This window comes from Nomascus leucogenys, chromosome 4, assembly GCF_006542625.1.
Source record: "Nomascus leucogenys isolate Asia chromosome 4, Asia_NLE_v1, whole genome shotgun sequence".
In the NCBI taxonomy this organism is placed as follows: domain Eukaryota; kingdom Metazoa; phylum Chordata; class Mammalia; order Primates; family Hylobatidae; genus Nomascus; species Nomascus leucogenys.
The window spans coordinates 93,568,442-93,592,265 of NC_044384.1; the positions used below are offsets into that span (position 1 = coordinate 93,568,442).

A 23,824-nucleotide genomic window follows, 5' to 3' on the forward strand; every position below is an offset into this window, starting at 1 on the left:
CCCACCAGCAACCTTCCCCAGAGAAGCAGAGCCCAAGGCACAGATGTATTCAAAATAAAGGTTTCCAGAGCCAAGAACATTCATTGCTGCCTAAAACATTCAAGTCCCACAATGGGAGAGACCATTTGCTCTTTTCTTTTTTTGTTTTTCCAGTTCCATTTGGCTTCCACAAATACAGCAGACAACTCTTAAAGAGTTTTCTACAACTGGCAAAATCAAGCTTAGAAAGGACTTGAGAAGACCATGAAACCAGCTGGATACGTAGAGCATCAAGCCAAAGAGAAGCAGGCCATTGAAAAGAGGCTGAGGGGAGAAAGGAACTCCTGTTACGACAGACTCAGTGTCAAAGTCACATCTGGAAACGTCAAATAAGAGAAGGCAGGAAAAAGTGGCAAACAGGAACCCGACAGTCATGAGGTATCTAAAAACAGCAGTTCTTAACCTAGAGAGAATCATGGGCCCACTCAAGAAAGTAATGCAAGTTGTCAGTGAGCCACTTCTTCAGAGAAACACACACGTGGCATATTCTGTAGTTTCAGGAGCCCACGGCCCAACACCCGAGACCAAGAACTCGTGACCCTGGGTAAGGAGCCCGGGTCCGGGGGACAGTGGACACACCTCCCCAGCACCATTCTGGGAAGCTCGTGAGAGCAAGTGAGAATGAGACGGCCTTCATGGCAAGTGCTTACCAGTGATTTCTCCTTTCCTGACAGCAAACGGAATGACCAGGTCAAAAGGCTTAAATCCCAGGCCGTTCATATCACTCACTGGGACATAGGCCTCTTCGGTCACCTAAAAACAGAAGGCAGTGGTCACTGGGTAAAGCAGACAACAGCAGGAGCTGGTGAAGCTACAGGGGGTAGAGCTGCTGGGAATTCTGCAAGCCAGTGAGGCTGGGATTTGGGAATGTGGCTGCCCATTGTGGTATGGGCTTTGTCTAAGTGGCTCCAGACCCAGGGTAGAACATGAGGGACTGGAGAAGTCATGCTGACCAACTGTTAGCAAACACTCGGGAGTCTGTTTGTAAAATTCCCAGCAGCGCCCATGGGAAAGTGGAAAAGTGAGAGAAAGCAATGTCTATGAGTCCCAAGAGGCTCCATCTGGAAAGGTTTAGTTGCTTGTGGCCTGGAAAAGAAGGTGCATTTTAAGTGGCAGAGAGTAGCAGTGGGTGGCTTTCCCCCTGAACAGAAACTGAATGTGCAAGTGGCGGCTTTGAGAGGCAGCAGGAGGGCTGCAGACAGTTGTCTGTCTTTCTCTTTAAACACGGAGACAAACTGCACCGAGCGTGATCACAGACACGACGGCTGGTGATTCGTGGAGCACGGATGGTGACGCAAAGGTGATCTTATTACAGAAAAAGCAAGGATCATCATGATGGGCTGATCAGTGAGGGGCACACCAATGACCAGGACACCCACAGGGCTTAAGCAATCCCAGAAGCAGATGGCAGATTTTCTGAAATGAAGCCTGAGTAAACACAGAAACACAAAAAGGAAAAAACCAAAATTGTACCCAGGGCCTGAATCCAGGGGGACATGCATTTACCGGTGCCTCCTCCACGGCTGTGACTTCCCCATCTGTGGCCTGGTCAGTGGCAAATGGAGATTAGTTGGGAACCATACTGGAAGGATACACTCAGTAGACTCTACCACCACAGAGCTGCTTCCCCCACTGCTCCATCTTGAACTGCAGTGAGCCACTCACTGTAGCGAAGGACACTTTCTTACTGCCCTTTTGGAAGGCAGTTGGTGTCCTCTCTTCAACTGTCAGATGCGCATGCCCTGTGAGCCCACAACCCTGCTTCTAGCACGCAGACCTACGCTGGCGGGAGGCTCCATAGTTAACTGATGTGTGTAAGGACCTTGACTGGTGCCGTCTGTGGTCGTGCAAAACTAAAGCAACCTAATGTCCATCTAGAAGGGGTTTGGTCAAATAAATTCTGGTGAGTCTGTCCAGTGGAACATGACAGTCAGGTCCAATGAATCAATATGTAAGGGTAACTATGGCGCATTGAGGTAAGGAAGCAAGGTGCGAAAGCAGTATATACGGTGTGACCCCAGGCATGAAAGTGAGGTGTGTGAAGTGTAAGCAGGTAAAAACTAACACAAGGCATCTCTGCAGCACAGAATTAGGAAGAAGTTCTTTTTTTACTTGATAAATGTCTACTGTGGTTAATTATTTAATTTTTTTTTGAGGCAGAGTTTTGCTCTGTCATCCAGGCTGGAGTGCAGTGGCGCAATCTCAGCTTACTACAGCCTCAAACTTCTGGGCTCAGGTGATCCTCCCACCTCAGCCTGCTGAGTAATTGGGACTAGAGGCGTGCACCACCACACCAGGCTAATTATTATTATTTTTTTGGTAGAGATGGGGTCTCACTGTATTGTCCAGGCTGGTCTTAAACTCCTGGGCTCCAGCAACCCTCTCACCTTGGCCTCCCAAAATGCTGAGATTTCAGGCGTGAGCCACCATGCTCAGCAGTTAATGTTTTTAAAGTTTTTTATAAATTCATTTTCAACAAATCTTAGATTTAATGCTCCTGGCTGGGCGCAGTGGCTCACGCCAGTAATCCCAGCACTTTGGGAGGCCAAGGCAGGTGGATCACTGGAGGTCAGGAGTTACCAGCCTGGCCAACATGGTGAAACCCTGTCTCTACTAAATATACAAAAAATAGCCAGGCGTGGTGGCGGGTGCCTATAATCCCAGCTACTCGGGAGGCTGAGGCAGGAGAATCGCTTGAACCCAGGAGGTGGAGGTTGCAGAGAGCTAAGATTGCACCACTGCACTCCAGCCTGGGTGACAGAGTGAGATTCTGTCTCAAAAAAAAAAAAAAAAAAAAAGATTTAATGCTCCTGATTTAACGGAACCAACAGCAAGGGAACCCCTCTCAACACCCTCTTCCGCCATAAGAAAGAATAAGAATCAGAAGGCCTCCCCTACAGAGGAAGGCCTATGTACCCATGTATTTTTTGTTGTTTTTTTTTTTTTGTGAGACGGAGTCTCACTCTGTCACCCAGGCTGGAGTGCAGTGGCGCAATCTCGGCTCACTGCAAGCTCTGCCTCCCGGGTTCACACCATTCTCCTGCCTCAGCCTCTCCGAGTAGCTGGGACTACAGGCGCCCGCCACCACGCCTGGCTAATTTTTTGTATTTTTCAGTAGAGACGGGGTTTCACTGTGGTCTCCATCTCCTGACCTCGTGATCCGCCCGCCTCGGCCTCCCAATATGTACCCATGTTAACTGCTTTGTGTGTATCTTGGGATCTGCAGAAAGGCAAAGGCAGCTCTGTGAGCCACATTTGGAACAGCGCTATCCTCTGCCTGCACAGGTTGGAGCTATGCAGGGGACATATCAGTCAGAAGGAAGATCTTTCAATGGCTGAGCTATGGCCTTTGGTCCAGGACTTCTCAAAGGCAATGGGCAGTTAAGCTGTTTGCCCATGACTCCATGTGCTGTGTGTGAGCAGTGTATTTGATTAAACCACCCTGTGGGTCTCCTTGAGACATTTGCTATGACTGCAGTGCTGGTCGGTGTCCTTTTTTGTCCTCAAACTTACAGAGAGAAGCAGGGAATCTACCCAACCAAAGCCAATGAACAGTCAGTCAGTCCACCTAGTTAAGGTTCTCTCCCTGGAATGAGAGAATAAAGACCCAAACCAGGTACTGTAGGTACTGTGGGTAATCGTCCCTTTCTGCCTTCAGCAGTGGTCAGGGGGCAGTGGGTAAACACAAAGTATTCTTGCTTTGTGTGTATTCAGGGGCTAGAAGACACTTATTCTTACTGAGTTTGGAAGCCTCCACTTCTGCAAAAAGGGTCCTCAATTTTTTTACTCTGACTTTCTCACTTAGACCTTCCCAATATGGTCTTCTCTTACCCCCAACTCATTGCACCCGCAGGCCCATGACCACTGCTCAGTGCTTGGCTGCTCTTGCCTCCTTCCACCTAATTCTAACAACCAAATAAAACCCACTATGGGCTAAAAACAGATTCTGAAAACTACAACTGGTACCCTTCTCTGTGAATAAGGACATCAACTTCCCAGCTGTATTTCTTTCTTCCTACAGGAGAAAAACACTCTTAAATGAACAATGTCAAAAGTTGACAAGTGTTTACATACTCGAGACATAAAAGAGCCTCCAGATCTCTGGCATGCTGTTTACAGATAAACAGACGTCGACAGAAGGGAATAATACTGTGACAGAGTATAGACTGTTTGGAAGAAAGTCCCTGAGCTTTGGAGTTTGGAATGGAGTCTTCATGCACCTCTCCATTGCTGCACAAAATGAAATAATTAGAAGGTGCTTTGTAGGCTGTGCACAAGGCCAGGTCATCAAGGGCCTATGAACCTTGTGGTCAAGTGCGGCTGCTGACCACAATATCAAAGGACACCAGTAAGGATGACAGCATGGTGTTTGGTGTCTGTCTAGACCAAGCACGCTTCATTTGTAAAAAAGCCAACGATGCTTGGTTTTGTGTGTTCAATGAGGTAATGTCCCCAAGCTTTCTAACCCCTTTCCTGGTTGAAGAATATTCAGAAGAAGATTTATTATGCAATAATAAAAATAAATAATCAGAGGAAGATCTGTAAGTCACTCAGAATTGAAAATGAAAGACCTTGGTCATTCACTAACCCAGGTGTTTGCATAATGGTTTCCTCCTTTTATTCCAGATGTTCCTAGCTGCAAAAGACAAGGTATTTCCCCCTCATACATAAAGTGTGAATCTTTCCAAAACACAAGTGGAGGTACTTTGAGTCCTGGGATATCAGAATCAAGTCTCCAGACAAAACAGCATCAGGAAGCTCTCTCCTCCGGCCATGGAGAATGGCCATGAAGATGGAAGAAGGAAGAGCTGGCAGGTTAAAAACCTGTCATGTTTTATGTAGAAACATTTTCATAAAGGTGCGTTTTTCTGAGGAGTTATCTCTCAAAACGCCTGGGCTTAGGCCAGGATATTGCCCAAGTCCCTTATTATGATAGACACCCTGGTGGCCAGTAAGATTCCCTAAAAACCCTTAGAGCCAAAGAGTCTCTGAGTTTCTAGAGATTACTCTGGGACCCTACAAGGTCATGACTGCTTAACAAATTTTTTTCCAAAGGAAAAAAAAGGTGGAAGAGGATATCCTAGTCAGGGTTCAACAAACGGCAGCGGTTACAGTTTCCACCAATAACAGCATGCTCTGGGGAAGGAATTTTCCTTACCATGACAGTGAAGGGGCTGTTAGGAATATCAACACCACCGAAGCGCACATAGATCACATATGTGCCCGGCTTGGCAGCTGTGTAGAAGATGTCGTAAGTTCCATCTTCATTCTCAATGACATCGGCCTCAGCCTCAGTGCCATCTGGGGTCAGAACTGTGCAGGTCACTTTCCCCTTCCCGGCAGTCTTGGCATCAACCACAAAGCCTACTTCTTCGCCAGTTTTCACAGTGGAGGCGATTCCAGGACCTGAAGAAGAGTTCAGGGGAAGAGAATGGAAGTATGGACACACGTCCTGGAGGCCCAAGAACAAATCACACCCATCCATGCTGTCTGTGCCTGTAAATGTTTGGCCTCCAACTGCTGCCATTCAGAGGGATATCCCAAAGATTCCCCGATCAGGTGTTGCTCAAAGGGTTACTTCAACAATTACTTACTAAATAAGGAGCATCTGTAAGCTCTGAGTGTTGACTAAAGGTTAGCCTGGGTTTGCCAGCATTTAAAGGTATGGCAATGAAGGTCAACTTTCAACAGCAAACATATTGGGCATTTTCTTAAGCGCCAGGTACACACAAACATGGGCAAGACACAGTCCCTGCTCTCAAGATGTTAACAGGGCCAGGCACCAAGAATGACAGTTCCAACTGCCGTGGAAATGCTAAAGAGGAACTAAGTTACAGAAAAAATAACAAACTGTTCCTCAGGGAAGTCTCTGGCAGCATATCTAGGCAAAGGTTCTAAGAATTTATATCCCAGGGTTGCCACATTGGCAGAAGGCTTCCTAAAGAAAGGAAACATGGCTGAACCCTGAAGGATGGGTGCTGTTAGCTAAGGGAGACTTGCAACCTCTCCCCAGTGACCAGTCTCTCTCTGATTTCTGGTGCTCCTTTACACAGGATCCATACACTAGGAAATGCAGAAAAGCATGAACTAAAAGCACATTGGCAAATATGAGCCAAGTGCATAGGAGTAATAGGGAGGGTGGCAAGAACAGTTTGTTCAGGGAGTAGTGGAAGAGAAGACTGGAGTCAATCTGTGGAAGGCTCTGAATGACAGACCCAGAGGTGTGGCCAAAAGGCAAGTATTGAGCTCTGGATTCTGCCCAAGCTGGGAGAGGAAACAGGGCCTGCAAGGCAATGGGGAAGTCCCCATCCAACGTTAACATGCCATCAATTAGTAAAGATGATCTGGTTGTCGCTGGCAGCTGCATAGACCTAGGAGGTGGTGGATTGGCCAGCATTCCAAAATTTCTCCATTTTTTGCCATGGGTGAGCCAAAAAGGGCCACACTGAGCAATTCACAACCTTGCCGTGAAAGCGCAGATTTTCTCCATTCAAAAAAAGATGGGCTATGAGAGAAACAGAACACATCAAGGGTGGTCCTGTGTTTAGTCTTCTTATTTAAAAAGAAGTAAATCTGTCTCATTTTAGAGATGGAGATTCATGTTTTAAAATCTGCTTGAGCAGCAGCACTGAGCTGCCCAAGGGCTGTTCTTAAAAACTGAAAGGCTGGCCGGGCACGGTGGCTCACACCTATAATCCCAGCACTTAGGGAGGCCGAGGAGGGAGGATCACTTGAGGCCAGGAGTTTGAAACCAGTCTGGCCAATTATGGTGAAACCCTGTCTCCACTAAAAATACAAAACTTAGCTGGGCATGGTGGCGGGCACCTGTGGTCCCAGCTACTCAGGAGGCTGAGGCTGCAGTGAGCTGAGATTGCATCACTGCACTCCAGCCTGGGCAACAGAGCAAGACTCCATCTCAAAAAAAAAAAAGAAAGGCCTGTAACAGTCAATAGTTGTGTCTTAGAAACTGAAGGAAAAAGGAGGGAAAAAAAAGAAACCAAAGAAAAGTGATGCTCAAATATTCATGGAGAATTCCTGAGAGGTTTACACATGCATGATGAAAAAACCTAGATCCTTAAATATGTTTCTCTAATGCTGACCTGAAATGCTCTTGAATGAAACCTAAGTAACTATCTACTCATAAAAGGCAGAAATGTGCTGCTTTTCATGGGAGCCGCCATCAGAGTTGGGTTCTCAACACTTCAAAAGCATATAATAATAGTTATCAGGTATCTGGCACCGTGCTAAGCATTTTTCATGCCTGACCTCATCTAATCTTTGCAGTAACCCTGTAAAACAGTCTCTGTTCCTTAGAAGAGCGTCTTGGATCTAAATGTTCTCCAAATAAAAACAAAGAGCTTCAATCTATGTCAAACTGAAGTTCAGTGAGGTTGAGCAACGTGCCCAGATCATGTAGCTTGTAAGTCACAGAGAAGGGCTACAGCCCCGCTTTCTGATTGCAAAGCCTGTGCCCCTGACCTTGAGATGCCCTGTACTCACCCGTGGCCAGGCACTTGCTGGCATCACCCGTCTGTGTGGCTCGGATGCGATAAGGAGAAAGTGGGATGTCATCACCCCCATAGGTGACCCCAATCATATAGCGCCCAGTCTTGTCGGGGATGTAGGTGACAGCATATGTGCCATCTTTATTGTCATGGACAATGGCTCTTTTGGGTTTTCCTTCTTGGTCCTGTGGATCATAGAGAAATGCTATTTAGGATGTTGTCAAGATGGAAACCTTGTCATGGAAAACCTTGACATATTTTCCTATTAGTGCCCCTAGTGGAGAGAGACAGAATTGATGGCTTAATACAATCTAGTTTTGTTTTGTTTTTCGGTAAGGAGAGTAGAGGGTCACAGATCCCTTTAACACCATGACAGACATGGCCAATTTTTAGTAATTTTGTTGTCAGGTGAACCAAGAGTGTTTTAGCTCGAAATCCTCTGAAATGTAGGGAGGGGAGGAGGCAGAGGCTTCTGCTCACACACCACCACATCCAGTCTCCCTTTTCTCTTTATTAACAGGACCGTAACTCTTAGCTAGGTGCACCGCTCCCAGAAGATGGGACTCCACTTCCTAGCATCGTTGCCACTAGGTAATGTGACTTGTGACCAACCCCCGACAAATCAGAAGGGAATGGAAGTCTATGATGGACTTTTGGCAGGGCTGCTTAAGAGAGCCAACTGAGCTGGGAGGACCCCTTTTTCCCTTCTTTCTTCCTCCTTCTGGCCTGCCACGTGGATGTGATGGCCAGAGCACTGGCAGCCTTGTGGTCCAAGAGGAGACCTTAAGGACAGAAGCCACATGCTAGGTAGAGGAGCAGAGAGACGGAGCTGACTTCCTTGGTGAGCTGCAGGGCACCCAGGTGGCTTAACCTGGGCTTCCTTAACAAGGAAGTGGCTTCAGCCACTCTTATTTTAAGGTTTACTGTGATATGCAGCATAACTTAGTCTTAACTGATCCAAAGAGTAATTTAAAACATTTAAAAATAAAAACATAGGGGACGGGCACAGTGTCTCATGCCTGCAATCCCAGCACTTTGGGAGGTTGAGGCAGGCAGATTGCTCGAGCCCAAGAGAGTTCAAGACCAGATTGGGCAACATGGTGAAACCCCATCTTTAAAAAAAATAAAAATAAAAACATAGGAATAGATGTGGTAAAAAAACATGAAAATTCACCAAAAAGTGGTTCTTGGAGCCACACCCTCAAATCTCTCAGGCGAGCTGCTTATGCTTCTGCACATTTACTGACTCTTTGTTGGGAAAATCTAACAAACAATTTGCATTGAGTCAGAAATCGGTTATTGAAACTCTTGTTCTTAAATCTGGCCCAGAAATTAAGTCTTAGGATTAAGATTTGGCTCAGAAAATAACTCCAAGTTACCGTTATTTGAACAGCAAGCAGGCCTTCCCCGGCATCTCGGGCATCAATTGCAAAGTCCACAGGTAGACTGGCAGGCACACCATAGGAACTAAGGCCGGGGCCACTGGCGGTCACTTTGCTGGCATCATATGTGGGAAGGACCTTGACCTTGAAGGGACTTGATAGACACACACACACACACCCTAGTTAGTAAAGATACATGTCAACCCAGCTGCATCTGACTTTTCTTACACATAAGAGTGGGATGGAAAAGGGAGTTTCTACAGCAGATAAGATAGTGAGTTAGTCAAGGTGCCTAAGTCCAGCAGAAATTTACAACCATGAGGTAGTAACCATTACATGACAGACCAGTTTTGCCCTGAGTGTGTTCCAAGGCAGCAGTCCCCAACCTTTTTGGCACTAGGGACTGGTTTCGTGGAAGACCAGGGGGCGTGGTGGGGGAATGCTTTCAGGATAAAATTGTTCCACCTCAGATCATCAGGCATTAGTCTCGTTAGATTCTCATAAGGAGTATGCAATCTAGATCCCTCTCATGTGCAGTTCACAATAGGGTTCGCACTCCTATGAGAATCTAATGCAGCCGCTGATCTGAAAGGAGGTGGAGCTCAGGCAGTAATGATCGCTCACCCACCACTGTGCGGCCCAATTCCTAACATGCCATGCACCCACACCAGTCCACGCTCCAAGGGTTGGGGACCTCTGTTCCAAGGGATATATATAGTTTGGGGAGGAAGTGTTCACAAATTAGTTTGGGAAACAAAGGGTTAAACACATTTAGCCCACTTTTGTTATGCTAAGATCACGGTCACCAAATGGAAAGAGAATACTGGAACTTCAGTTTTAATATTTATATCTCATCTTATTCTATATTCTGTATCTATAATTATTCTATATTTAGTATGCTTCATATGGTACATGGTATATTAGTAAAGAAATATACAAATGTAATTTATAAATTACATATTTCTACATAGATAGAGCTAATATGCTTATCTCTATATAAAATATGTGTTAGGGGATATGGGTGAAAGTTTTTCATCTTAAGGGGCATGATTTTTTAAAAAAAGAAAAGAAAACCCTTAGAGATTGTTCCAAGAGGTGAAGAGCTTATGTAACATTTTTTTTTTGTATTAATATCAACAAGGAACAAGGTTTCTATGTAAAATCTTCTGGAAATGCTTTTATCAAGCAAACCCTGAAGTAAAGACCTTTGTCCTGTCCCAATCAGAAAACTACTTGCAGGTTCACCAAAACACCAAAAGGAAGCCTCTAATAAACTAATAAATTCTTTATTTCATCAATGATTCTCTACTACTACTGCTTCTTCTTCTTTTTTTTTCCAGAGATGTCAGGGGAGGGTCTATGTTGCCCAGGCTGGCCTCAAACTCTTGGGCTCAAGTGAGCCTCCCATCTCAGTCTCCCAAGTAGCTGAGATTACAGGCGAATCCCACCACACCTGGTTAGAATTTCCAACTTCTTAATTTCAGCTCACCTTTAAACTAAAGATGTCTGAAAGGAACTGGGGGAGTGAGAGAGCGGGAGCCACAAATGTCAAGGCTAGTGTGTGGTGACAAGTTGCAGGTTCTATGTAATACTTGCTGCCTCTATGGATGGGTAGATGGACTGATGGAGGAATGGATGGGTGGATGGATGGACTGATGGAGGAATGGATGAGAGGATGGATGGAATGATGGAGGAATGGATGGGTGGATGGACTGATGGAGGAATGGATGGGTGGATGGATGGACTGATGGAGGAATGGATGGGTGGATGGATGGAATGATGAAAGAATGGATGGATGGATGGACTGATGGAGGAATGGATGGGTGGATGGATGGACTGATGGAGGAATGGATGAGAGGATGGATGGAATGATGGAGGAATGGATGGGTGGATGGACTGATGGAGGAATGGATGGGTGGATGGATGGACTGATGGAGGAATGGATGGGTGGATGGATGGAATGATGAAAGAATGGATGGATGGATGGACTGATGGAGGAATGGATGGGTGGATGGATGGACTGATGGAGGAATGGATGAGAGGATGGATGGAATGATGGAGGAATGGATGGGTGGATGGACTGATGGAGGAATGGATGGGTGGATGGATGGACTGATGGAGGAATGGATGGGTGGATGGATGGAATGATGAAAGAATGGATGGATGGATGGACTGATGGAGGAATGGATGGGTGGATGGATGGACTGATGGAGGAATGGATGAGTAGATGGATGGAATGATGGAGGAATGGATGGGTGGATGGACTGATGGAGGAATGGATGGGTGGATGGATGGACTGATGGAGGAATGGATGAGTAGATGGATGGAATGATGGAGGAATGGATGGGTGGATGGACTGATGGAGGAATGGATGGGTGGATGGATGGACTGATGGAGGAATGGATGAGTAGATGGATGGAATGATGGAGGAATGGATGGGTGGATGGACTGATGAAGGAATGGAGGGGTGGACAGACAGACTGATGGAGGAATGGATGGGCGGATGGATGGAGCTTACCTGCGAGGAATCTCTTCATCAGCATATTTAACTGAGACCATGTAAGGTCCCTCCTGAGATGGGGTGTAGGTTACTGTGTGTGTGCCATCTCCATTGTCCACCACGGTCACTGGCTCCACCAGGCCTGAGGACAGAGATGAGAGGTTTAAGGAGCTGCCTGGCCTCACCTTTGCTCCACCCTTGGCTGAGTCTGAAATAGGATCACATCCATCCCCAAGAGCTATCGGTTTCCACTGATGAGTAATATAAAGGCCAGCAACCATAATCACAGGCCTGAAAAAAATCACAGCATCCCCAGTTCATGGTTGCAGAAATGACCCCAAGAGACACCTTTTGCTTTTTGTTGGCTAAAATACACTCAGTCTGCCCTAGAGTACAATTAAGGAGACTGCCTGTGCTTGCTGCTGGAGGGTGTATGTGGATGCTGTGTGTTGAAGACACACTATAACCTTTTAAGCTGGTTAGGCATGCTTAGGATGTGGCAATTTTACTCTACAGCTGAGACACTGCCAAAGAGTCCAGAACTGTGAAGAGCAAAAATTAACCAATGGGCTGTCTAGTCAAGACTTGTGGCCACCTTTGAGCAAAGAACACTGTGGTACCAGCATGCTGGGGCATAGGTGCAGGGCAGGTGAGGGTGCCAATCTCAGGGGCAAGGGGACCCTCAAGGTGAAGCCTGTGGAGATGTTAGAGATTATGCTAAAACATAATCAAGGCACACATTGGGTTGCAGAGTCCAGATCCCAGCTTCCAACGTGATAGTCAAGGATGGGTCAACTCCAGGGTAGGTTAATCAAAGGATGACATGCTCATTAAGCAAAGCAGATGAGGCAGATGTAAGCAATTTTAGAAGTGAGGCCAGCAAGAAGCATTTGGGTTACATAATTCAGCAGCCGTGGGAAAATGCAAACCTGTCTTATTAAAGTCACCCTTCGGGTCACCTTTAAAGAACTCTGAAAGGGCTTTCAAGGGGCTGCGCCATGACTGGGAATCCGTGTCATCAGCTAAAATCAAAAGGCTGTTACTTGAGAGTCCCTCATAATAGAGGCAGATATCCAAGTAAAGCTTCTCTTTCTTTCTTCTTTTTCTCCCTCTCTCATTCACACATACACAAGGACACATACATGCACAAAAACGCATGCAGGCCCTGAAGCTCAGTAACTTCACAGAATCTGATCCCAGGCCCGTGACCTCGTTTCCCCCAAACCACTTCTGCCCTGAGCTTCAAAGGGCATAACCTCCTGCTGAACCCCATGAAGGAGAAGGTTCCTCTTCAAAGAGGGAAACCCCCATTTGCCACTTCTGTGAATCCAAGAACATATCACTGGGGAGGAAGATCCAGATGACGTAAGAAATTAGGCACACTGTCCTCCATGTGGGAGAAAGGCACATTTTAAGTGCTGGAGGAGGAAACATGGTCACTTACCAAAAAAGGCACTTCAGGGCTTTGTCCCTATATGGCCCGCTAGCCTTACCAAACCCAAGTTCCAGGCTGCCAACAGGACAGGCCAAATTGCCAACAAAGCCCATTCCCCAAGACACCCTCTCTCTCTGGGGAACTAAGACAATGACAAAGCCACATATCATGTGCATCATGTACCTGGCATTCCCAGAGGTTCTGGTATGTACCACATGGACACCAAGGTATCTCAATGAGTTATCACCTCCAAACCCCACCATCTGCCACGACCAGACCAACCCACCCCCTCACAAATGCTCAAACACATAATGAAACAGTCGCCACCATATTACATATGACAGCCCAAATACTGCTGCTTCCTCTAAGAAATTGATAGCTGCATTATTAAATGGGGGGACAGATCATTGGAGAAATAACAAGCCTGCTTACTTGTAAGCAGGAATTTCTGCTGTTTAACTAGAACATGAAACAATAACTTTTTTTAATTTAATTTTAAGCTCATGAGCAAACTCAAAAGCAAAGCATCTGCTCTGGGTCACAGCTGCCCTTGCCTGGGGCAGATGAATGTCTGCAGGAAGGCAGGGTGCATACTTACCTCGTGGGCCCAGGACCCTCACTTCCAGCGGAGCCAGGCCGGCCTTGCTGCTGTCCACCGTGAAGGACTGCAGGACACGGGCTCGGACGCCTGAGCCCAGCCCGGGGCCGGCAATCTTGACCTTGCTGGGGTCCACAACATCCTTCACAGGAACCCTGAAGGGGCTGCCTGGAAGAGAGGTCATGGGATTCTGAGCACAAGCTGGGAATTAGAGACCACCTTGTGCACACCCAGAATAGCACTGCTGCTCCCCTGGGACCTCGGCCGTGCAGGCCTTGGTCAGCTTCCCCTGCCTCGCTGTGTGCACTGCTCATGTGCCCACTCATTGTTGTCAACCATTCTCACAGACCACCTACTACGTGCAGATGTTGTGCCAGGTGCTGGATCCTGAGTGGTTAACACCCTCCAGGAACCCACAATGCAGGAGAAGGATGAGGCAAGCAAGTCACTCTAACATCCTACATAACATATTTGGGGTGTGGAAGGTGGAGCACTCAGGAGGCAATTAACCTGATCTGTGGGAGACCAGAGAAAGCTTTCCAGTAACATCTCAGTTGCGGCACAAGAGGGAGCAGACAGAGAGGTGCTTCAAGTAGGGAGGCCTCAGCACGTGCAGCGGCCTAGAGGCGAGGGAGGAGACAGGCTGCTGGAGCAACTGAAGGAGGAAGCCAAGTGGTGGAACAACAGAACGGAGAGAGATGGGCAGGCCCTGCAGCCCACATCCAGCCCTGTCTCCCACACATGGCTCCTGTGTGTCCCCCCACCAGACTCCTCTCCCTCCAATGCAGCTGGCACCTTCTGACCACACTCAGCCTTCTCGGTCACCCAGCCACCTGGTGAAGCCTTGCTGTCTTCCTGAGTGTAAGCTGAGCTCCTGCTGCATGGCTGACCCCACGGGGGACCCTGAGGGCCTCTGACTCCTTGAAGGTGTCAGTTTTAAAGATGAAGCACAGAGGAGTCAAGGAGAGGAGATAGCGATTTGCTAGAGAAGTGCTAAACAGAGAAACAAGGGCTGGGCCAAGGATGCCCATGGACTCCACTGTGGAGGGGGACCTCCCCATCCCGCGTATGGCAGCATGCCTCAGGCTGCCACATCCATCACCAAGGGGCTACATGCACCTCTGCCTTGCATGGGAGTCCTAGTGCTCCCCATGGTATCTGGCAAAGTTAATGACTGCCGTGAAAGCTGAGGGATCTCTGCTTTGCATCCCAGAGAATTTATACTTTGTAGAATTAGAGATGGTAGATAGCCAAGACACACAAAGAATTGAGTCCCTGGCTTTCTAACAACAGCTGGGTTTCAACGGCATCCAGGTCCTTACCTACATGAAATAAATGGCTGGCCCTGGCAAACAAGCACAGGCCTCCACATTGGGGTGAGAGGAACAAAAGGGGGCTTTACTTTAGAGAGTGACAGTTGAGGATTTCAATGTCAACAGCTGATGCCAAGGGACTACCTCTGAGGCCAATCTTTAAGTCAGAGCCTCCACTAGAAGTTATCTGAGCTCAGCATGACAGCAGCCAAAAACCAACAAACCCGGGTAAGATAAACTGTCCAAGATGGCAGACCCCAAGCATTATCCGCCACCCCCCTATTCCATGCCCAGACACATGTCACCATTCCCTCATGCCAGACCTTTTTCCTCATGCACTCCGAACCCCAGTCAATCCAGTGGTCTAGGCAGCCGCCACCAACCGACCACAGCTGGCCTACCACAGGAAATCAAAATGCCATTATGAGTAAGACAGGACACGTTGTTAAAAATAACTCCACTCCGGGTTTTCAGCCAGGCCAGGAAAAACTAGGCTAATATTTAAGCACCCAGAATTACCATGAAAGCAAATTAGAAGGTGGCAGGTAGCCAACTGTTTCACGGCAGTACCCCCATAGGTTGCCTTAGCTAAGAAGCCTAATGCTAAGAAAACCAACCAACACTTCACTAAATGTCTCTGCCTGGGAAAGTTCTGGGCTTCTGGAAAAGCTGGCATTTGGCACTCTCTGGGAGGCAATAGAGAGCCTGAAATGTAAAAAGGCACCATCCACACCTGATGGGAAAACCACAAGTGAGTGTCTTTCTGTTGTTATGCTCAAAGATGGCCATTTGCTTTAAGCTCACAGGTCGGCCGCAGGGGACAAACTCTGACCCCTTTCTGTAAGGAGGATTCGGAAGCTGATGGCATTCACCAGCCTTTCCCCAGTCAAAAAGTTTCATTGCCGCAAAAACCAGGAGATGTTCATCTCCACTGTTGCCTGCCAGGTCGGAGCCACATCATCCCTCCTGGGGGCAGCCTTCTACCCATTCCCTGTGCCCAACTCTCTCCTAATGCAAGTGTTACAAAACTCCAAAAGGAGCCCGTAGCTCTGAATTCTGTCACCGAGCCCCATTCTCATTCTTCATAGCAGTCATCACAAGTTTTAGTTGTATAAGCCCTGGACAGTAAGCTCCCTGAGGGCAGGAACTTTGCCTTGCCCACAGCCGAAATCCCCTAGACTAGTGATTATAGGAATTTTTTAAATCTATACTGAATGAGCTGCAAGCACAAGTTTAAGGAGAAACATGTTGTTTTAAATGACTTGAGGTTTAAATGAGTATCTGAGTAGAATCAGTCTGAGTTGAATGTCAATACTTTCTGATCAGTGTGAGAGAAAGAGAGTGAGTGTGAGTGTGGGTGCACATTTCCATGTGGTAAGGGGGAAGCAGGAATGGAATCAGGAAAGTGTGTGGTCAGTGGACACTCCAGCTGCCTGAGAGTTAACCCAGAACCCAGCAGTGGGCCCCTCAGCCTGCCCTTCTCCTCTCAGCGTGACCCAGAGAGAGAAGAACAAGCCCCCGCCGAGGCTCTTCCTGCTCCTGGGGTCCTGGGGTGGGGCTCTGCCCTCTTCACACCACACCTAAGACAAGGCATAAGTGGCCCAGAACAGCCCCAGTCCTTGGTCTTGTGTCCATACCACATACTCACCTGCCCTTTTAGAAATGGGGACTGGGGAGGTGGTCTCAGAATTCACCACTATAGAATTCATCCATGTAACCACAAACAACTTGTACCCCAAAAGCTATTGAAATAAATAAATAAAATGTGTGGGGGTGACAATCATTTGAGTAGAGAACTAGAATCTATGGAGAGTCCTCCCCCCAAAACAAATGGGGGAGGGTCTTTCACTACTTAAGTCATATATTTATTTATTGTTTGAATCTTTACAGCAGTGGTTCAGGCTGAAGTGATTTTGTCCCTTAAGACATCTGGCAAGATACAGAGACATTTTTGGTTGCCACAAATAAGAACGGGGAAGGAAAAGTCTGCTATGGGCATCTAGCAGGTATAGGCCAGGGATGCTGACAAAAGTCTGCAATGCACAGGACAGCCCCACACCACAAAGAACCATCTGGCCCAAAGTGTCATAGTGCCGAAGTTGAGAAACTGTGTTTCACAGTGAGTACACATGACATCACTAAATATAAAAGAAATTACAAAGAAGAATTTGAATCTACATATCTTGATCAGCTACTAGTATTGTCAGTGAAAAAAAAGAAACCAAGACACATGAATAAGGTATGTAAGAGCCAAGCACAAAATAAAGTAGAGATTGTCTTTCTTTCTTTTTTTTGAAATAGGGTCTTCCTCTGTCACCCAGGCTGGAGTGCAGTGGTGTAATCTCAGCTCACTGCAGCCTCAACCTCCCAGGCTCCCATCTCAGACATCCTCCCATCACAGCCCCCACCCCACACAGCTAGGATTGCAGACACGCACCACCACGCTCAGCTAAGTTTTGTATTTTTTGTAGAGACAGGGATTCCCCATGTTGCCTAGGCTGGTCTCAAACTCCTGACTTGAAGCAATCTGCATGACTTGGCCTCCCAAAGTTTGGGGATTACAGGCATGAGCCACTGTGATTTTCAACTTTGTAAAGAACCAGCTTTCCCCTGAATCAAGAACTAGGTCCTCCGACACATGCACAACTGTTTCCAGTCAAAATTCTAAGCCGATGCTTTTTGCCATGTTACTGGTTCTACTGGGAGTTGAGATAATCCTGGAGATGTAGCCCTAAAGAAAAATTCTCCTTTTGCAGCTATTACAAATATCAGATTGTTTTCCCCACTCAGAGAGATAAGCAAAATCAAACCCATTTTCCTGCAAAATCAATTATTCTTTGGGGTCCTCTCTGAGGAATGGCTTACCAGGGATGTGGGCTCCTCCATATGTGATATTAACATCATAATCCCCCGGAGCAAAAGGAATGTACTCAGCACTGCAGCTTCCATCCTTGTTGTCTCTGCAATTTATCTTCGACTCTGATGGTCCCTCAACAGTTATGCCAAGCCCACCAATTCCTGCCCCTCTGGAAAGGGTGGAAAAGAAAGTGAAATGTGCACCATTTATGCTGGTCTGCTTATTGCCAAAATTCATGCAAATTCCCTTTATAAACTATTCCATGTAGCCACCCCAACTCAATTCCTACACCTCTCACATGGGGAATTTCACATTAGTATAACGTAAGTAAAGACACTCTGACCCCTCCTTTTCAATGCATATGCTTCATTTATTTTTCTTTTTCCTGAGACAGAGTCTCACTCCATTGCCCAGGCTGTGCACTGGCACGGTCTCGGCTCACTGCAACCTATGTCTCTCAGGTTCAAGCAATTCACATGCCTCAGCCTCCCAAGTAGTAGCTGGGATTACAGGCATGTACTACCAAGCCCAGCTAATTTTTATATTTCTTGTAGGGACGGGGTTTTGCCATGTTGGCCAGGCTGGTCTCAAACTCCTGGCCTCAAGCAATTGTCCTGTCTCGGCCTCCTGAAGTGCTGAGATTACAAGTGTGAGCCACCACGCCCAGCCTATTTTTCTTATCTAATTGCACTGGCTAGGACTGCAAGTACAACGCAGGCATATGCCTTGCAACCAACTTTAATAAAAATACTTACAAGGTTGGCTACAAATTTTTACATTATCAGGTTACAGAGCTTGACTGAGTCCTGGTTTGCTAAATAGTTTCATGACCATTATCAAGTGCTTTGGTACGTTTTTTAGGTATGCTTGGTCTTTCTATGTAACATAAGTCTCTACAGAAGGAAATATACGTTATAAAAATAAAAATGCATCTTATCAAAAGTTAGGAAACTATGACACATAGGTAGAATCTAGCCACAAAAGTGAGACTCAAGACACCAAATGTAGGGCCTTCCCTACCTGGTAACCACGGTGAAGACATTGGGCTTGTTGGTAAAGGCCTCTTTCAATCCAGGTCCTTGGGCTTGCACCCTAGATGGTTGGCAGCCTTCAGTGACAGCCACCTTGAAGGGACTGTTTGGGATAGGCACATCATCATATGTGACCTCCACTACATGGAGACCTGTTCAAAACAACAAACAGAAACACATATTTGCATACAAATCCCCTATTTGTGAAAAACGATTCTCTACTTCAGAGTTTTATCTAGCATTGAAGTCTGCATGCTATACTATGTTATTTGGAAAAGGGGGTTAAAAACACAGTAATGTGGCTGGGGGCAGTGGCTTACACCTATAATCCCAGCACTTTGGGAGGCCGAGGTAGGTAGATCGCTTGAGTCCAGGAGTTCAAGACCAGCCTGGGCAACATGGCGAGACCCCATCTCTACAAAAAATACAAAAATTAGCTGAGTGTGGTGGTGCACACCTGCAGTTCCAGCTACTCAGGGGGCTGAGGCACGAGGATCATTTGAGGCCAGGAGGTTGAGGCTGCAGTGAGCCATGATCATACCACTGCACTCCAGCCTGGGCAACAGAGTGAGATCCTGTTTCAAAAAAACCAAAACAAAACAAGACCACAGTAATGTAGGTATGATCTGACTTTTAAATACTACAAACAGTCTATCTGCAGTCACATAAGCCACTCCACCCCAACCAAGCAAATATTCAAGTCAGTCATCCTAAACAGACTACCCTCATTTGGGAAAACACCATCCAGCCATTAACCAAAAGAAAAAGCAAAACTCAAGAAACAGAAGAAACACGCATCCACAAGAAGATTGAAAATATCTATACCAGAATATTGCAGGCTTCCGATCTCCAGGTAGTGAAGATATACATGGCACTTTTATTTTTTTTCTTTATGCTTTTCTATTTATTGACATTTTTTATAATTCCTAATACTCAAGAAGAAAGAAATTCATACGCAAAGAAAAACGGCACAGATGAGCAACATCATGACATTAGCCCATAACTTGCTGAGGTGAGACTGAGGCTAAACCCAGCCCACCTATTACACAAGGCCAGCAAGCCAGGCATTGAGCGGGCAGGTGACTTCCGCGGAGGCTGACTTCCACTCTGTCACTCTGCACGTGGCCCTGCTGAGACAGGCCTAGCACATGGGGCAGGCATCAGTACCAGCCACCAGGAGGAAATGACCAAGGACAGCTCTGAACGAGGGTCCAGTCCGAGGACAGGGCAGCTCACCTTTCTCAAAGGGTGTGTATTCCACCTGGTAGGTCCCATCAGCATTGTCTGTGACAAAGCACTCGGTGGAGGCCCCTGAGGGGTTGGCAATGTGGGCCTTGATGTGGTCACCCCCAACCTGGGTCAGCGGCCGAGAGTCAACCGTAAAGTCGGTGGTGGCTTCCCGGAACACATCTGCAGAGCAAGCACACAGCTGACACTGCCCCAGTACCCCAGACCCAAAAGCAAACCCCAGAATCAAGGTTCTTGGCACTTCAGGACACATGAAGTCTAATTTCAGTAATAGTGGAAAACTGGTTTTTCTAACTCTCAAATCAAGAATATTAACCCCCTCCATCCCAAAAGAAGTCCTTTCTAGAGTAGCCACGGCTAAGTGACAACACGACTGCTCACACCGAGGGCTCGAGGACAGGTTAAAGGTTAAAGACAAACCTGCTGTGTGGCATGCAGGTGTTAGCTAACACCACATTTTAAACTTTTTTCCAATTAAATGCCAACATGTTATATGTTGAGTTTCCAGAGAAAAATCAAGATTTCTGGCTTTGCCAGAAAAACTAGAGATTCTGCTGACAATGCTAGGTCCTGTTCCCCATGGAGAAACAGAAAACAGGGGTTGAGTAGCACGGTCTCCAGAAATGCAATGTGCTTAACCTTCACCAGGGCCCCCCAACCACTGCCTGAGGCAGAAGGAACAGGTGAGAACCGCCTTATATGTCACCTGGCTCCTGCAGGTGGCTGAGTTTGCAGCTCCAAGTTTCAGGGAGCCCTTAAGTCCCAGCTGGTCTTTTTTTTTTTTTTTCAAATGAAACCCACCTTTCCCTTCTATTCCTGGTCCAAAGACTTTGATCCTGCTGGTGTCCACAGCGGGCTCCACCTTGACCCGGGCGGGGAAGTGTGGCACGAGTTCACCACCATACTTCATGGTCAACGTGTACATGCCGGCCGTCAGGGGCACGTAGGTCACCGCGTAGGTGCCGTCTTTGTTGTTCTGAATACTGACTTCAGCTTTTGTTCCCGAGTCCGAGACAGCTTCCAGACCCAGGGCCCCCGGTCCGGCTTCCGAGCAGTCGACGCTAAGGAGGCCAGCTTCACCCACCTTCCCATGCTCGAGACCTGGCCCCGATGCCACGACTTTAGAGGGGTCAAAGGGCATTTCAATGTCGGCTTTGAAGGGAGACCCAGGTATGTGGACTTCTTCAAAGAGGATGTTGACGAAGTACTCCCCGGGTTTTGTGGGAAGGTAAGAGACGGAGCAGGTCCCGTCACCATTGTCAGAGCACTCGATTTTGGCCTCGCATGGACCTTCCACCGTTAAGCCCAGACCTCCAGTACCAGCTCCTTTGGTATCGATGGTGAACTCAGCAGGCTTGCCCACGAGACCACCTTCGAGGCCGGGACCATGGGCCTTCACCTATTTGAGCAAAGAATAAAGTCAAACTGCACTGGGATCGCTGCTCAGCCAGCACTGCTTTCAACACCCATGCATGTAATCAGCATGGAAGTGCATCTTAGCCAGGCAGCTCTTCTCTTGGGGCTTCATGTGTCACACATGCACACGAGTTAGAGCCACAACAGTCAATGCAGCAAATGCCTCAGAACTCAATCACCAGCGAAAAGGCACAGGAGACAGGTGTGACCCCCATGGAGCAGCCCCTACAAGACTCTCCTCTCTCCTACCCCACCTGACCCTTCTAAATCACAGGACTGGACTTGGAGACCTAATGTCCATTCCAACAAAGATACACGAGATCCCAGGTTGAGGGCTCATAGAAGGGCTCTTGTGGAGCTGGCTGTGGCTTGGGCTGTTGCACTTTGCTCAACAAATTCTGCATAATAATAAAACTAAACTATTTCTAAAAAAGAGTGAGGAATGAGGCTTTCACCTCTAATTCAACAAATAAGACACCTTCATAGGATTCATACCACTGAGACCACTGGAAATCTTCCAAAACCCCTTGAGTCAGGGTTACTATGAAGAAATGATGATGAACTTTTTTTTTTTTTTTTGAGGGGACGGAATCTCATTCTGTTGCCCAGGCTGGAGTGCAGTGGCATGATCTCAGCTCACTGCAACCTCTGCCTCCCAGGTTCAAGCGATTATCCCATCTTGGCCTCCCGAGTAGCTGGGATGACAGGCGTGCGCCACCACACCCAGCTAATCTTTGTATTTTTAGTAGAGATGGGGTTTCACCATGTTGGCCAGGTTGGTCTCAAACTCCTGACCTCAAGTGATCCATCCACCTTGGCCTCCCAAAGTGCAGTGATTACAGGCGTGAGCCGCTGCGCCCAGCCAAGAATAATGTTTTTTTTTGTTTTTGTTTTTGTTTTTGTTTTGAGATGGAGTCTTGCTCTGTCGCCCAGGCTGGAGTGCAGTGGGGTGATCTTGGCTCACTGCAAGCTCTGCCTCCCAGGTTTACACCATTCTCCTGCCTCAGCCTCCCAAGTAGCTGGGACTACAGGTGCCCGCTACCACGCCCAGCTAATTTTTTGTATTTTTAGTGGAGACGGGGTTTCACCGTGTTAGCCAGGATGGTCTCAATCTCCTGACCTCATGATCCGCCTGCCTCGGCCTCCCAAAGTGCTGGGATTACAGGCGTGAGCAACCGCGCCTGGCCAGAATAATGTATTTTTATATTACATGATTCTAGCTTCTGTAGCGTGAGCTCCGTCTGTGAGCTGGGTGCTGGGCAGAGGCCTCCACGTTTGCTAACTCACCTACCCTTACAGGCTGGCTTTGTAGTGAGGACTGTGATGATGCTAACAAGCGAAGAAAGAAGACTCTGGGACAGGGAGCCCCTCACCAAAGTCTTGCAGTCAGAGAGCAAGAGGAGGAGCAGGGTTGTGACTCACCTACCCAGGGGACCTTTCACAGTGAATTGTGCTGACTTTCATCACAAAACGATTTTCAGAAGGTCTTTGCCAGGAAGAACCAGAGAAGGACTATGGTGTCATGTTTGACAACAATGAGACAAGTTCTGGGACAAAAGCAAAGGCTGACCTTGGTGGGATCTGGTGGCAGCGAGGCCTCCACTGTGTAGGGGCTCCCGGGCACAGGGTGTCCATCGTAGGTCACATCTACAGCATACAGCCCCTCCTCCCGAGGGATGAACTTGGCCGTGCTGCTCTCCCGGCCTGTCACGGGTGTCACTAGGCATGGCACGACCTTCCGAGAGGGGCTGAGGATTGTCACGTCCAGCTTCCCCTGGCCTCCTGCCCCCCTGGTATCAACGGTGAATTCCTGATCCTTCCCAACTTCCACCCCTGGAAAAGAAACACAAGCCGAGGTGAAGAGCTGACCCTTTTCAGCAGCAGAACAATGCAGAGCACAGAAGCAATGGTTCTTTGGACACGGGGACTTATCTCAGCCTCTACCATAAGCAACAGCTGCTGCAGAGGACAAGCAGCAAAGCTGAGTAAGTATCATCAGCATCTCAGCCTCAGTAGCAACCAGTGTCGGCATAATAATCCATTAGTGATGACAGCAATAATGGCTATCATTTACTGAATGCATTTTATATGCCAAGCACAAATAGGTTATTGTCTTAATTTTCACCACAATCCTATGGGGTATTTATTATTAACCAATGGCTTTCACAGATGGGGAAACTGATGCTTAGAGAGGTTAAGTAACTTGTCCAGGGTGATATATGCAGCAGCCTGCCAAGCTGGGACTCAAAGTGAAATTTACCTGACCCCACAATCTTTGCTGACCAGAAAGTTGTAATCTGACACTGTCTTCTCTTATTTACTTACTTTTGGTGTTAACTTGATATCCAAACACCCTCATAAGTCAATGTTTTATTTACTAATTCTTGGCAGCCAACTCCATCTTATAGGCACCCCACCCCCTCAAGAAAGCAGAAGTCACAGAGCTGCCAAATGCGAGGCGATTGAAGCAAGTGCTGAGAACTGACTGTACCGTGATGGT

At 47.4% G+C, this 23,824-nt stretch overlaps 1 protein-coding gene across 3 annotated transcripts in view; it reads right to left on the reverse strand.

Moving 5' to 3' along the window:
• FLNB (filamin B) overlaps positions 1-23,824 on the reverse strand; it is a 166,377-nt gene that overhangs the window by 28,848 nt on the left and 113,705 nt on the right. Inside the window, exons 20-32 of one of the 3 annotated variants that reach the window (XM_030811548.1) lie at positions 22,895-23,157; positions 20,710-21,307; positions 19,897-20,070; positions 18,650-18,812; positions 17,638-17,798; positions 13,460-13,627; positions 12,356-12,448; positions 11,445-11,568; positions 8,924-9,080; positions 7,540-7,729; positions 5,198-5,445; positions 1,513-1,584; positions 690-792 (exon numbers count right to left, since the gene is read on the reverse strand). In XM_030811548.1, coding sequence (XP_030667408.1) covers positions 690-792; positions 1,513-1,584; positions 5,198-5,445; positions 7,540-7,729; positions 8,924-9,080; positions 11,445-11,568; positions 12,356-12,448; positions 13,460-13,627; positions 17,638-17,798; positions 18,650-18,812; positions 19,897-20,070; positions 20,710-21,307; positions 22,895-23,157 — 2,514 coding nt within the window. The remainder of the gene's footprint in view (positions 1-689; positions 793-1,512; positions 1,585-5,197; positions 5,446-7,539; positions 7,730-8,923; positions 9,081-11,444; positions 11,569-12,355; positions 12,449-13,459; positions 13,628-17,637; positions 17,799-18,649; positions 18,813-19,896; positions 20,071-20,709; positions 21,308-22,894; positions 23,158-23,824) is intronic. The other 2 variants (XM_030811546.1, XM_030811547.1) reach the window with 2 other exon arrangements.